At 39.3% G+C, this 15,024-nt stretch overlaps 1 protein-coding gene across 5 annotated transcripts in view; it reads left to right on the forward strand.

The window, feature by feature from the left end:
- The window catches only part of LOC132828382 (membrane cofactor protein-like), a 58,681-nt gene that overhangs the window by 37,863 nt on the left and 5,794 nt on the right, over nt 1-15,024 (forward strand). For all 5 annotated transcript variants that reach the window (XM_060845436.1, XM_060845438.1, XM_060845437.1 and 2 more), the window contains 3 exons: nt 5,806-5,868; nt 12,738-12,767; nt 14,911-14,989. In XM_060845436.1, coding sequence (XP_060701419.1) covers nt 5,806-5,868; nt 12,738-12,767; nt 14,911-14,989 — 172 coding nt within the window. The remainder of the gene's footprint in view (nt 1-5,805; nt 5,869-12,737; nt 12,768-14,910; nt 14,990-15,024) is intronic.

Consider the following 15,024-nt stretch of genomic DNA (forward strand, 5'->3'; position numbering starts at 1 on the left):
AAGATGGATTTCTCGCAACAAATGATATCATCCCTTTCCCTCTTAAGGCTAGAAAGCACTTTTTTTCCTTTAATAAGCGAATGACTTCCCTCAGTGTTCCAGGTGCACCATTTAATAAGACACTTAGCCATATCCCCTTTCAGAGACTCTTGAATCCCTGGGAGGGATAACCCAGATTACAAATTGTCAAGCACAAGTAAATACCAACTCAGTTGAAGAACTATAAATACAAAAACTACTTTCTCATAACTATTATTCCCAAAAAACAAAACAAAAACTGTAATTCCTTGAATGGAAGACTTTTCCCCCTGCCCACAGGGGGCACTGGTCCTACCCATCTCTTCTTCTGCACCCGCACACGCACCTCCTTCAAACCCGGACTGTGCCCCAGCCTTAGGCCAGAAAAAAAGCCAGGGAGATGATCCTTAATTTAAAAAAGAAAGTCAGGGTGATCATTCCACCTATCTCTGCCTTCATGTCACCCCTATTTGTGACTAAAAAAGAAACAGAACAAACAAAAAGGGGAGACAACAAAGAACATCCACAAAATTTCCCATTGGAAAATCCAGTCCTTTTATAAAAGGAACCAACTTATTCCAAGTTTTTTTCCCTCCAAAAAGAATTAGGGAGAAAGAAAGGAATTTTAAAAAAGGAAAACATAGGGAAAGAAGGAAAAGAGAACAAACATTAACTGTATTCTTCAGACCAGTCTGTTTTAAAGTGTGTACAAAGTTTTTAGCTTTATCTGCTGAGTCAAATGTATAAACTGAGTCCTTGTGGCTGAATCCACTGAACCCTTCACTGCAGGGTATCTCATGGAATACTGGATGCCCAGATTCCTCAGCCTCTTCAATGAAGTTAAAGGACTTCCTCTTTTGAATTAAAGCTGCTGAGAAATCCTGGAAAACCTGATTTTTGACCCCTTTTATAGCCTGTCATATTGAAAATGTAGGCTACTTATCCTTAGTATTGCTGCTTTCTGTTAACCAATCTGTATGTTGTTAATATTATCTACAATTCCTCCATGAGTCTTTAGCTTATGAGTTAACCAGTTGAATGGTACCTTATTGAACACCATTTGGAAATTGAATACACTTACCTGTTCCCTTTAAGTGGTGTCTTATTAGTTTTAAAAGACAAGTGACGAGGTCTCTGAATTGTTGGAACAACAATTATGACTGTTATGATTTAAAGTTAATCTTCAAGATGGCCTATAATTCTGACAGACAGATTTGGAAGTTGGGGTCAGTATTTTATGCATAAAATACTTAATTAGGCTCAACTGTTTCAGGCCAATTATCAACTAAAGAATTTTTTTAACAACTCATTTAATTGTGAGTATTAGAAATCGAAGTCCAACAATGAAGGTGATCTCCAAGAACACGCAGTACACTACGAAGTGTAACTCTACTCTAAGCAAAAAAAACTTGTTTTTAAAATAGCAGGTGATCACTCTAGGACCTTGGCAATAACTTAATGGCACAATCTACAATGTCCTTTGCTTTATGCACACCACATGCTTTGAAAAAAAATCTTGGCTTTTCAGTTTGTTTGATTTGCTTTTGTTTTAACAACTGATTGAACTTTTATTAATAAATGAGTAACAATGCATTTATAATTTGGGAAAGCGCTGATTTACAAGCTGCACTATTCCTAGGATTGTCACAAAACTCAACAATTTAATCAAATCACAAAGAACCTGATTTATCTGTCTGGAATTGGGTTCATAAAAAAACATTGACTAGGTTTCTGTATTTAATAAACAGTAATTCACATTACAAAATAATAGCTGTTTTTTTATCTTTAGAATTTAACTACATGAATACATGGCTCTACCAGTCAAGAATCTAACCCCCAGGTTGCTTTTAGGCTGATTACCATTAGCTTCTATAAATGATTTTTACAGTTGTGATCAATCAGCTACTTGTTGCCAGCCAAACACTATTGTGTCTAGAAATATAATTTCCCATTATTTGAACAAAGTAGCAGTGTGAACACCACATATGCAGTTCAATAACTTTTGTGCTGGTTTTGAGAATAGTACTTTTTCCATTTTTAGTCCAAACAAATGTACAGATTATGGTCGTTAAAGCATTTCTTTTCTTTTTTAAAAAGAAAACCTGGTCTGTATTGATCACTTGATTTCCAGAGACCAATGTGTAAAATGGTAAGGTCAGTCAGGGAAATGTTCTTGATATGCAAATATCAGTTTTGCTATGTAGCAATGCTGTAGTGCATGAGTTACTTTGAATGAACTGCATCATCCCCTTGTTCAAAGCTTACTAAGGCTGCTGTTGTATTGATGGCAATACTTATGTCAGTTACATGAGAATGATCAGTTAAAACTGTGTGAAAGTAGTTTAAGCAAATCGTCAGTTACCAGAATTGGGTTTCTTTCTAACAAAAACAAATTGCTAGAAAAACTCCAAGTCTGGCAGCATCTATGGAGATGAGTTTCAGGTCAGTAACTCCTCTTCTGAGCAGTTCTGAAAAACTGTCCCCAAAACTTTAAATCTGCTTTCTCTCCACATTTGCTTATAGATCTGAGTTTCTCCAGCAACTTTTATTTCCAATTTCTAGCATTTGGATTTCTTGCTTCATTTTGGATTTGTTTGTTTTTCTGGGTAAGAAATGTTCAATGTACAAGTTGAATTATTGGATCGTATGTGCAGCATTATGCATCCCTTGTTGAAGTAAGCAAATAATCGGAATTCCTGTAACTGTACAGTTCGTTAAAAATGAAGCGTACACCCTATGTTTGTCACCCAAAGTGCACTTAGCAAATCTGCTCTGGATTGTTGTACCAAGAGAATTTGGGGTATGGAATGAGGTTGCCTCTCATTCTTAACTCTATTGAGTTAGACTCTCTGTACTCAACCTCTCGTATTCACAGCCCATGGGAAGAGTTTTTTTCTTTACAATGGGTAAAGTGAAGATTTTAAAAATTGGAATGAAACCTGATCAGCTAATTTTTATGTATAAATATGCATAGTTCCAATTATCCAGTAAATCTACCTGTTTAATGTCCTAGAAAATTAACTTCAGTGTAGCAATTCTGTTTATTACCCTGAAGTGTTTAATTTGGAGCCCTTTAAATTGTTTTTTCCCTAATTAGTAGGGTAGATTCTGCCATTACATATATTGTACTTAGATGTACATATTTTGTCACAATTGCATCAATCAATATAAGATGACCAGCACCTAACCTAAGATTTGCGCCTTATATTCACAAAATCGAAGACTAACTTTTCCTGCAGTTATTCCATGAGTTTTATTTTGACACTTTTTTTTAGGTTACCTAAACTGGTTAGGAAAACTATTTAATTAAATTTATGAAAATTTAGTTTTCTATTCGTAAGCTGTCTTCATTTGTATAATTCATTAAGCATTGCCCCATTAGCACAATCTTCTAGAGCTTTCTGATGATTAAATGTAATATCTGTTTATTGTGCTTGTTATGTAGATCCGAAGATTTAGGCTGAAGGTTACCTGTTTTTTTTCTTTTCCCCCATTAACCCCACACTACCACCTAACTGCGGTAGTGCTTATTTTTCCCCAGCACCTATGGTGTGTGTGTGCAGTTGAGAGACACGAATTCTTATTCAATTTCCACCACCAGGAAGATAGGAAAACACCCAGGTGGCCAGTGACAAGTTACCTGCTTTATTGGAGATGTGGTTACTCTATAATTGGCTTTAAAACACCTCCTTGGGGAGGAGGAAAAAAAATTGTCTGGGATCTACTTTCTGGTCCTTCAGGCCTCTGTGTTTCACAGGGTGGTGCAATCTGAAGTCCATCAAACCTATACTATTCCATTCTCATCCATATGCCTATCCAACGACCATTTAAATGCCTGTAAAGTTGGCGAATCTATAACTGTTGCAAGCAGTGCATTCCACGCCCCTAATATTGAGTAAAGAAACTACCTCTGACATCTGTCCTATATCTATCCCTCTCATTTTAAAGCTATGCCCCCTCATGCCGTCCATCACCATCTGAAGAAAAAAGCTCTGATTTATCTACTTGATCTAACCTTCTGATTATCTTGCATGTCTCAATTAAGTCACCTCTCAACCTTCTCTCGAATGAAAACAGCCTCCAGTCCCTCAATCTTTCTTTCATAATCATAAAAATGTACGGCATGGAAACGGACCCATCGGTCCAACACGTCCATGCCGACCAGATATCCCGACCCAATCTAGTCCCACCTGCCAGTAGCTGGCCCATATCCTTCCAAACCCTTCCTATTCATGTACCCATCCAAATACTACTTAAATGTTGCAATTATATCAGCCTGCATCACTTCCTCTGGCAGCTCATTCCATACCCGTACCACTGTGTGAAAAAGTTGACCCATAGGTCTCTTTTATATCTTTCCCCTCTCACCCTAAACTTATGCCCTCTAGTTCTGGACTCTCCCAACCCAGGGAAAAGACTTTGTCTACTTACCCTATCCATGCGCCTCATAATTTTGTAAACTTCTATAATGTCACCCCTCAGCCTCCATTCCAGGGAAAACAGCACCAGATTATTCGACCTCTTCCTATAGCTCAAATCCTCCAACTCCGGCAACATTCTTGTAAATCTTTTCTGAACCCTTTCAAGTTTCACAACATCTTTCTGCTAGGAAGGAGACCAGAAATGCAGTGACCAGAACTGTGCACAATGCTCCGTGTGGCCGCACCAGAGTTTTGGCCAGCTTTGGCATGACCTCATGATTCCGAAACTTGATACCCCTACTAATAAATGTTAACACACCAAATGCCTCCTTAACAACCTTGAATCAGTTATTGATTGCATCAGTGAGTTTGGTTGTTAATTCATCATTCATATTAGGCGAGAAAGAAAAAGCAAGTATGATTTTTGTGTAAGTCCTCTCTAAACATTGCTCAGTGTACTAAAGAGTTTTAATACAATATTGAAAGCAAGTACTTCATTATTTTATAATTTCCATGAGCTTTCTCACATCTTAAAACTCAAGTATCCAGTTTAACCTTTTGATTCATTGGGTGGTTCTTGTACATCGTGATGACTTTAGTCTGTTTACTGCTCCTTCAGAGTAATTTTAAAAAAAAATCAGTCCATGACAAAGTACTTGTGGCATAATATAAACAAAGTTGATTTCTGGAGAAGTTAGGAAACCAACCTGCTCACTCACTCACTCGTGTTACATTCTCATGAGTAGTTCCTGAACACAAACAATGTTGTGAAATTTGAAAGGGTTCAGAAAAGGTTTAAAGGATGTTGCCAGGATAAGAGGATTTGAGCTTTAGGGAGAGGTTGAATATGTGGGGGCTGTTTTTCCCGAGAGGATCAGAGGCTGAAGGGTGACTTTACAGAGATTTATAAAATTGAGGGGCATGGATACTGTGAATAGCCATGGTCTTTTCCCCAGGCATGAGAGCCTAAAACTCGAGGGCATAGGTTTAACATGAGCAGGGAAAGATTTAAATAAAAACCAGAGGGCAGCTTTTCCATGCAGAGGGAGCTGCCAGAGGAAGTGGTGGAGGCTGGTACAATTGCAACATTCAAAAGGCACCTGGATGGGTATATGAAGGGTTTAGGTGGATTTCTGCTAAATGCTGACAAGTGGGGCTAGATTGGAGTATCAAGTCAACCTGTTGAATTGGACCAAGGATCTATTTCATATTGTACATCTGACTATAATGAAACTCTGAAACAATAGAGTAATTTGTGTGACCGGCAAGTGTCTGTGTCTTAACCCTCAATTTCTTTGTTCCTTTTTTAGCACAGTTTTCTTTTAACATATCCTTTTTGAACACTAATTTTTCCTTTGTCATCCAGCTGCTTTGACCACTGTTCCGACTAAATCTTGGGCCAATGTTACGATCAAGCCTACTGATGAAAGTAAGTCTGTTTCCAGAACTTAACGGAGTATTCTTGGTTTCATATCTAACTAGAACTTACGAAATGGCTGTAACAATTTTCTATATTTTAGTGCATATTTGCACTGCCATCATGCGGAATGCAAATTGTTTTTAGTGATTGCTTTTAAAGGAGTCTGGCACTTCATTCACATTTCTCATGGAAGTATCGAATAGAAAAAACTATTGTAGACTCCTGTCTTAAAATTGTATCTCTTTTTATTGAATACTTTTCTGCAATTCTGCAAAGCCAATTGTTTTTTGGCTTTAAAGGAAAATTTGACTTTTTTACTATTTATCTCAGACTGCAAGATTGTGCCCTGTGGTAGAGAATTCCAAAGGTTTCAATTAACAAACTTCATCTTAAAACTAAATACCATCCCCCTCTTTGTTAAATTGTGTCTGTGACTCTGGACTCCTATCTCTAAACTGTTTTGTAGTTTTCAATGAGATCATCACTCATTCATTCTGCTAAACTCTTTTATGGCATGCTTTGGAGTCTTCCTTTGAAGTAATCCCTTTTTGGATCTTTCACTAATTTTTATAATTTGTCCAAATTTCTCCAGTTTGTTTTTACTTTTCATCACACTGTTCCCACAACTGAAATGCCTTTGCAGCTGCATCCATTTGAATTCCCTTTGGGCTGTAGAACTGGTTTCTAAGTTCAGGTGGTTGTTGCAGTTGTAATTTAAGATCTGCTGGTCGTTCTTGATAAATCAGTTGAAGTTTCATCAGAGAAATTGGGAAGAGGAGTAAACCATGTCGAGCCTGCCTCAGCATTCCATACAATCATGGCTGTTCAAACTCTTCAGTGACTCTCATCAACTTCATTTCCATAATGCTGTGCACTGTTGATAAATCAAAATCAACCTCTACCTTTTTACACATTCTCCAAGACTGAGCCCTCCATGGTAAAGAATTCTGAATGTTCACAACCCTTGAGGAAAAGAACTGTTTAATCTTAAAACAAGTGCCATTCCCATTTTTTTTTCTTAATTGTGCTCAGGATTCTACACTCTCCAACCAGAATGTCTACCTATCTCTTCTGTTTTTGTAGGTTTGAATGAGATCAACACTCATTCATTCTCCTAAACTCTAGTGAATACAAGCATAGATTGCCCAACTTCTCATAAGACAGTTCTACTATACCAAGGACAAATGCCATCTTGGAGTCTCATTAGTACCAGTCTGTCCAAATTGATAAATCCCCTGTGACTTGGTCTTCCTTCCCTCCTGTACAACTGAGCTGCTCAAGATTCATCTAATGTGGTCTGACCGCACTCCCTTAAGGAAGTAACACCTTAATTAGCCTCCAAAACACAACTGATTTTGTGAACAGGACCTCTGGGGACTCCTGCACATCTGCCTGCTTCTCTTGGCATTTTCTGGATGTTGGTTATTTCCTTCCCACCTCCCAGGCCTTTATATTGCAATGCAACCACCTCTTTGCATAAGCACTCCATGCAACACTCTTGTGACCCAGATGAAGCTTCTGCAGCTGAAACAGAACCTGTACTTGTCCAAAACGGGTGGGTTTGGGTTTAGGGTGAATGGGGAAAGGTTTGAGGAGGACCTGAGAAGCAGCTTTTTCTGCACTGGCACATATGTAGGGGCAGGCTGCTGGGGGAGGTGGCGGAGTTTGGTGGTGTTGCAGTGTTTGAAAGACATCTGGATGGATATATGAATAGGAAAGATTTAGAGGGATATGGGCCAAATACTGGCAAATAGGATGAGCTCAGTTTAGGCTATCTGGTTGGCATGGAGATGGACCGAAGGGTCTGTTTCCAAGTCCATGACTCTGTCTGTCTGTCAAGGGTGTCTCTTAGATATTATTGTTATGCCTGTCTGCCCTGCTTCATTTTGTGTATCCTGGGTGCTTAATGCTCTGTGTAACAAAAAAGAAACTTGCCTCTCGCATCTCCTGTTAAGCCCTTTTTACCTTGGATTCGTGACCCCTGATTGGTATTTTAGCCCTGGGAGACAGACTCCATCTGTTTATTCTGTCCAGGCCTCTTGTGATTTTGTAGACTTCTATCAGGATTCATCTCCTCCTTTTTGGTCAAGTGAAACCAGGCAACATCCTAGTAAAATGTTTCTGTACCCTCTCCAAAGCTTCTACGCCATTCTGGTAGTGTTGCGACCCAAACAATATACAGTATTTCAAATGCAGCCTTACAAAAGTTCTATACAGCTGCAGTGTGACAATTTTTAAGATCTGTGCCATAACTGATGAAGGCAAGCACACCATAGACCGTCTTGACCACCTTTTTTTTTTATTCATTTGTGTTGCCACTTTCAGGGAACTGTGGATTTATATTCAAAGATCCCTTTGTATGTTGATGCCTGCCAAGGGTTCTGCCATTTAATGTAAATGTCCTTCCAGATGTAGACCTTCCAAATCCATCACCTCATTTGTCTGGGTTAAAGTCAATAGACAATAGGTGCAGGAGTAGGCCATTCAGCCCTTCGAGCCTGCATCACCATTCAATATGATCATGGCTGATCATTCCTAATCAGTATCCGCTCCCTGCCTTATCTCCATAACCCTTGATTCCACTATCTTTGAGAGCTCTATCCAACTCTTTCTTAAATGAATCCAGAGACTGGGCCTCCACTGTCCTCTGGGGCAGAGCATTCCACACAGCCACCACACTCTGGGTGAAGAAGTTTCTCCTCGTCTCTGTCCTAAATGGTCTACCCCGTATTTTTAAGCTGTGTCCTCTGGTTCGGCACTCACCCATCAGCAGAAACATGTTTCCTGCTGCCAGTGTCCAATCCTTTCATAATCTTATACGTCTCGATCAGATCCCCTTTCAGTCTTCTAAACTCAAGGGTATACAAGCCCAGTCGTTTCAGTCTTTCAGTGTAAGGTAATCCCTCCATTCCAGGAATTGATCTCGAACCTACGCTGCACTCCCTCAATTGTCAGAATGTCTTTCCTCAAATTTGGCGACCAGAACTGCACACAGTACCCCAGGTCTGGTCTCACCAGGGCCCTGTACAGCTGCAGAAGCACCTCTTTGCTTCTATACTCAATCTCTCTCTTGTTATGAAGGCCAGCATGCTATTAGCTTTCTTCACTACCTGCTGTTCCTGCATGCTTACCTTCATTGACTGGTGTACAAGAACACCCAGATCTCTCTGTACTGCCCCTTTTACCTAAATTAATTCCATTGAGGTAGTAATCTGCCTTCCTGTTCTTGCCACCAAAGTGGATAGCCATACACTTACCCACATTAAACTGCATCTGCCCACTCACCTAACTTGTCCAGGTCACCCTGTAATCTCCTAACATCCTCATCACATTTCACCCTGCCACCCAGCTTTGTATCATCAGCAAATTTACTAATGTTATTGCTGATACCATCTTCTATATCATTAACATATATTGTAAAAAGCTGCGGTCCCAGCACGGATCCTTGCGGTACCCCACTGGTGACTGCCTGCCATTCCGAAATGGAGCCATTTATCACTACCCTTTGTTTCCTATCAGCCAACCAATTTTCAATCCAATCTAGTACTTTGCCCCCAATACCATGCGCCCTAAGTTTACTCACTAACCACCTATGTGGAACTTTATCAAAAGCTTTCTGAAAGTCCAGGTACACTACATCTACTGGATCTCCCTCGTCCATCTTCAGAGTTACATCCTCAAAACTCCAGAAGATTAGTCGAGCACAATTTCCCTTTCATAAATCCATGCTGACCCTGTCCTATCCTGTTACTACTATCCAGATGTGCCGTAATCTCATCCTTTTATAATAAACTCCAGCATCTTTCCCACCACTGAGGTCAGACTAACTGGTCTATAATTTCCTGCTTTCTCTCTCCCACCTTTCTTAAAAAGTGGTACAACATGAGCCACTCTCCAATCCTCAGGTACCGATCCTGAATCTATCGAATTCTGGAAAATCATCACCAATGCAGCCACGATTTCGCGAGTCACCACCTTCAGTACCCTGGGATGTAGACCATCAGGCCCTGGGGACTTATCAACTTTTAGACCCAACAGTCTCTCCAACACCAAATCCTGGCAAATACAGATTCCCTTAAGTTCAGGTCCTTCAGTCACTGTTACCTCAGGGAGATTGCTTGTGTCTTCCCCAGTGAACACAGATCTGAAGTACCCATTTAATTCTTCTGCCATTTCTTTGTTCCCTGTAATATATTCCCCTGTTTCTGTCTTCAAGGGCCCAATTTTAGTCCTAACCATTTTTTTGCCTTGCACATACTTGAAAAAGCTTTTACCATCCTCCTTTATATTATTGGCCAGTTTACCTTCGTACCTCATTTTCCCTCTGCGTATTTCCTTCTTAGTAATCCTCTGTTGCTCTTGAAAAGCTTCCCAGTCCTCTGTTTTCCCACTTATCTTTGCTATGTTATACTTTTTCTCTCCCAACTTTATATGTTTCTTAACTTCCCTTGTCATCCACAGCTGCCCATGCCTCCTCCTGGGATCTACCTTCCTTTTAGGAATGAACTGATCTTCAACTTCTGCATTATACACAAATACCTGCCATTGTTCCACCATGGTCATCCCTGCTAAGGTATTGCACCATTGAACTTTGGCCAGCTCCTCCCTCATAGCTCCATAGTTCCCTTTATTCAACAGAAGTACTGTCACTTCCGACTATACCCTCTCCCCCTCAAATTGCAGGTTGAAACTTATTGTATTATGGTTACTGCTTCCCAATGGCTCCTTCACTTCGAGGTCCCTGACCAATTCTGATTCATACAGCTGCTCTAAGAATCCATCTCTGAGGCACTCCACAAAGTCTCTTTTGTGAGGTCCAATACCATCCTGATTCTCCCAGTCTACCTGCATGTTAAGTCCATCTGCTGTTTCTCTGCCCAAGTCTCCAGCCTATCTATAATCCTGCTGTATTCTCACAATCTGGAGCTCTCTCAATCTGTTGTCTGCAAACTTACTAATCAGGGCACCTACATTCTCTTCCAGATCATTTTATTTGTTATTACAAACAACATTCTCAACTCCCAATGAATGCAGGCTCTGTGTAATTGGTGAGACCATGTCAGGAGGATTGTATGCACAGTTTTGTGGGCTACTGTATGAGGAATGATGCTCTGGCTATGGAGGGAGTACAGCAAAGACCACTTTTCCTGGGAATGGTAGGACTGACAGATGAAGTGACTGGGTTGGTCAGGGATAATGTTCACTTGGGATTTGAGGAGTGATCTTCTTTAAAAACCTATAAAATTCTAACGAGGTAGAGGGTTTGAGTTGTAGGGAAAGGCTGAATAGACTGAGGCTATTTTTGTTGAATCAGAGGCTGAGGGGTGACCTTAGATTTATAAAATCATGAGGGTGCATAGACAAGATATTTTCCCTGGTATGGGGGAGTCCAAACATAGAGGGCATGTGTTTAAGGTGAGTGGGGCAAAATTCAAAAGGACCTAAGGGGAAATGTTTTTTCCATGCAGACACGTGTGTGTATGGAATGAACTGCCAGGTTCAATGGTATGATGACAATATTTAAAAGGTACCTGAAAGGTTTAGAAGGATTTGGGCCAGATGTTGGCAAATGGGACTAGATTAATTTAGGATATTTGGTTGGCATGGATGAGTTGACTCGAGTCTGTTTCCGTGCTGTACAATTCTGATTCTATGCCTATAACTGTCATCAATCTAGAATACCATTTGGGCCTATAACTTTCCATCTATTATAGACCATACATTCTACCTGACTGAGTTGCACTGCCATGTCTTGTCTTCCTCCTATTTTGCATTGGATTACTTATTATGTATTGTTTTATTATACTTGATTTTTCCTTAATCGTGGTGTTTCAGTTACATTCAAGAATAACTGAGTAATTTAAGGGCAGTCCTTTTAATAGTTTCTTAATGTACTGATAGGTAGTTAGAAAGCACCTCCCTATCCTTCGCCAAATATCCACTCAGCTCTTGGTAAAACTTGCTTGAAACACCTCTTGTTCCCTCTGAACCAATGTCCCAGATATATTCAGTCAGCCTTGGTTTCTATCTCCTGCACACTGACCATACCCTTACTGGAAGACACCATGCAAACTTGAAGCACCAAATAGTCTGCACCTGTGCCATAACACCCGTGACTCCAATTCCCATGCCAACTTTCAAAGAACCTTTTTAGCAGGGTCTTGATCTGTATGTAGTGTAAGATGTATTAAAAAGTACAAAATAGGAGAAGTAGACAATTCATTCTTTTTTGAGCTTGTTCCCCTAGTCAGTATGATCATGTTTAGCCTATTCCCACTTTCTTTTCATACCCATTTGATTCCTTCAGTCCTAAGAAGTGTATCTTAAACCCTCTCGCTTGAAAAGGTCTCACTTGCTTTCTAAGGCAGAAAATTCCCCAGATTCACCACTTTGGATGAAGAAATTTCTCCTCACTGCAGTCGTAAATGGCTTGCCCTGTTTCTTTTTTAAATTGCGACCCTTAGTTCTGGATCCCTAATGAATTCTAGGAATGTGGAACAGTATTTTTAATGGATGCTGCAACAAGATCCGTGAAGCCGGACCTTTTAGGGAAAACTACAGCAAATATGGTAACATAAGTTAGTTCAGTTTGCATCCAAAGGAATGCATTTAGATCAAGGTTCAAATGTTGTAACTTAGACTTTGTTTGAATTTATATATGGAAGCAAACTTTAAAAACTGCTGTGTCAATATGTGTAGTACTGATCCCTTCCAACTTATGACTAGTTGTTCTTTCAAACCTATTGTGCTGGCTGAATAAAAACTGTTCTGTTAACCAGAAGGATAATTATGATTTGAAGAATTGCTGTGCAATGTTGTGTTTTTAATAACTTTTATTATCAACTTTAAATGTTCCTTTTTTGTCGATCTTATTGCAGCACCGACACTAAGTACAGGAGCAATTGTTGGTAAGTTGGAAACTTAAGTCCTGCACTTTAGTTGTTGTCAGGTTTACTAACTCATCAGTTTGTTTTTTTTAAAAATCTGTGTAGTTTTATTTATGGTTTGTGGGCATCACTTGTCACCATTTGTTAATGTCTAGTTGCTCTAGCACTGAGTGGCTGACCCGACCCGACCATTATAGCTGACCATTCTGAGAACCACACTGCTGTGAATTTGGAATTGTTCGGGCTAAAAGAATTAAAGTTGCAAACCAAACTCTAAGGCTCAATTACTTACTTTGCTGGAATGCAAAGCCTTTTTTAAAAAAAAATTGACTTCAAAAACTGATGAAATTGCCACAGTTGCAGAAATACTTGCAAATTAATTAACTTTGGACACCCCACCTAACTCAAACGAGAAACCAAAATTTACAATAAATAACATTCAAAGTGTAAAAATCACAGCTGAAGCTAACAATGAATATTTGCAAATAATAACTACAGCTGTGATACTCTAAAACAGTAAATGCTACAGACCCTCAACTGGACAAGGAACATGCAGAAAGAATAGATGTTCATATTTTGTCTTATGGACTCTTGTCAAAACTGGACACTTGGCTAAACCAATTGAGAATTCTTGAGTAACCTGGCATGTGATTCCTTGATTCTTCAGTTTGCAAGGCACTCATCAGGAGTATTATGGATTTTTACTTTTATGATGTTGGAATTGCACTCCTGTCAAAGCTGGTCCTTTTTTGTTTAAAAGCTGTTCCTTTTCTCAAGGATACTGTCTCCTTGATTTTATTTTTCAGAGGGGTCATAAAACACTGAAATGGCTGGGTTTGGTACAGAGATAAAAGAATATTAAGAGGCCTTTTCTGTTTATAGGTTAACGGATGAGACTTTAGACCAAAGCTTTTAGGTTTTTAGAAGTAACCTGTTAAGGGGGCGTGGCCACTCTGAGCAGATCAGTCCAGAACTAGTTAGGGAGTTTACCTGTTGGCTATGTGGAAACAGGTTGCTAAACACACTGCCCTCTTAATTTCAACTTGTAAGCATTTGTTCCACTTTTCAACGTTTTTAAAGGGCTTTACTTATTGAGACTTGTATATATTTGGAACAGCATAATTAACTCTAATTTGAATAGGCAGAGTTCTGTAGGGGTTCTTTACTTTGTGTTTCATTATGTAAATTTCTGAATAAATTTTTGTCTGTTTTTAAAACCTAGTCAACCTAGCTAACTTACTCTGGGTAATTTTCACTGTACACTTAACCAAAACAAATTGCAAAGTTATGGTCTGGGCTGACTGCTTACTGTTTGAGTGGTCTGGCCTAGTCCATAACCCAACCAAGCAAGAGGCTTGAAACGGCTTATTTGATCGGTGTCTTGTTCACTACTAGTGCATGCTGGCAGCAGTGTACAGCGTATATAAGATGTACTGTTGTAACAAGTCAATTATTCTTACAAACCCATGACCCATACCTAGAAGGGCAGTGGATGCATAGGAATGCCACTTGCAAGTTTTACTTTAAGTCTCTCTCTATCTTGACATGGAACTAAATCACCAATCTTCACTATCATTGACAACAACATTGACCAAATGGACTGCGTGGTTCAAGAAGGTAGCTTACCACCATCACCTGAAGGGCAATTAAGAATAGGCAACAGATGCTGATTTCCCATGAAAGAACATAAAAAGCAAAAGTAATTGACTAAAGAGTGGTAGGCAAATTGAAGAGAAATTTTCTGTGCAAATTATAATCTGGAGTGCAATCCTCAAAGAACAAAATTTTTAAACACTTAATTGGGGCAAGATGCAGTGGAGTGATTCCACTGGGATAACTGTCAGAGTTGGTGCAGTCACAATGGCCCAGATGCCTTCTGTGCAATGTCATTCTTTGATCAAGGAATGGAAGACCACTTTGTCCAGTTTGATTTTAATTTGGTGCTATGAATACATTTTAAAATGGAGAACAAAGATATGGAAATACTATTCTTAATGTTTTGTCATTATTAAATGTTTGATTGTGCTTCATGAGAAACAAGCCAAAATCAATTGAGACTGCTGACAATTGATGGAAATGTCTTCCAGATTAAGTATTTCAATTGAGATTTTTTGTACTGGGATTGATTTTTCTTATTTCAACTGTTATCTCGTGTATTTTTAAGGAATTAGTATCGTTGTTGTTGTTGCTGGTGTCGTCATCATCGTCGTCATTGTTAAAAGGTGGTCTAAGAAAAAAGAAGGGTAAGGCCACTTTCAATATTTATTGAATTACCATT

The sequence above is a fragment of the Hemiscyllium ocellatum genome, chromosome 26, assembly GCF_020745735.1.
Source record: "Hemiscyllium ocellatum isolate sHemOce1 chromosome 26, sHemOce1.pat.X.cur, whole genome shotgun sequence".
Taxonomy (NCBI): Eukaryota; Metazoa; Chordata; class Chondrichthyes; order Orectolobiformes; family Hemiscylliidae; genus Hemiscyllium; species Hemiscyllium ocellatum.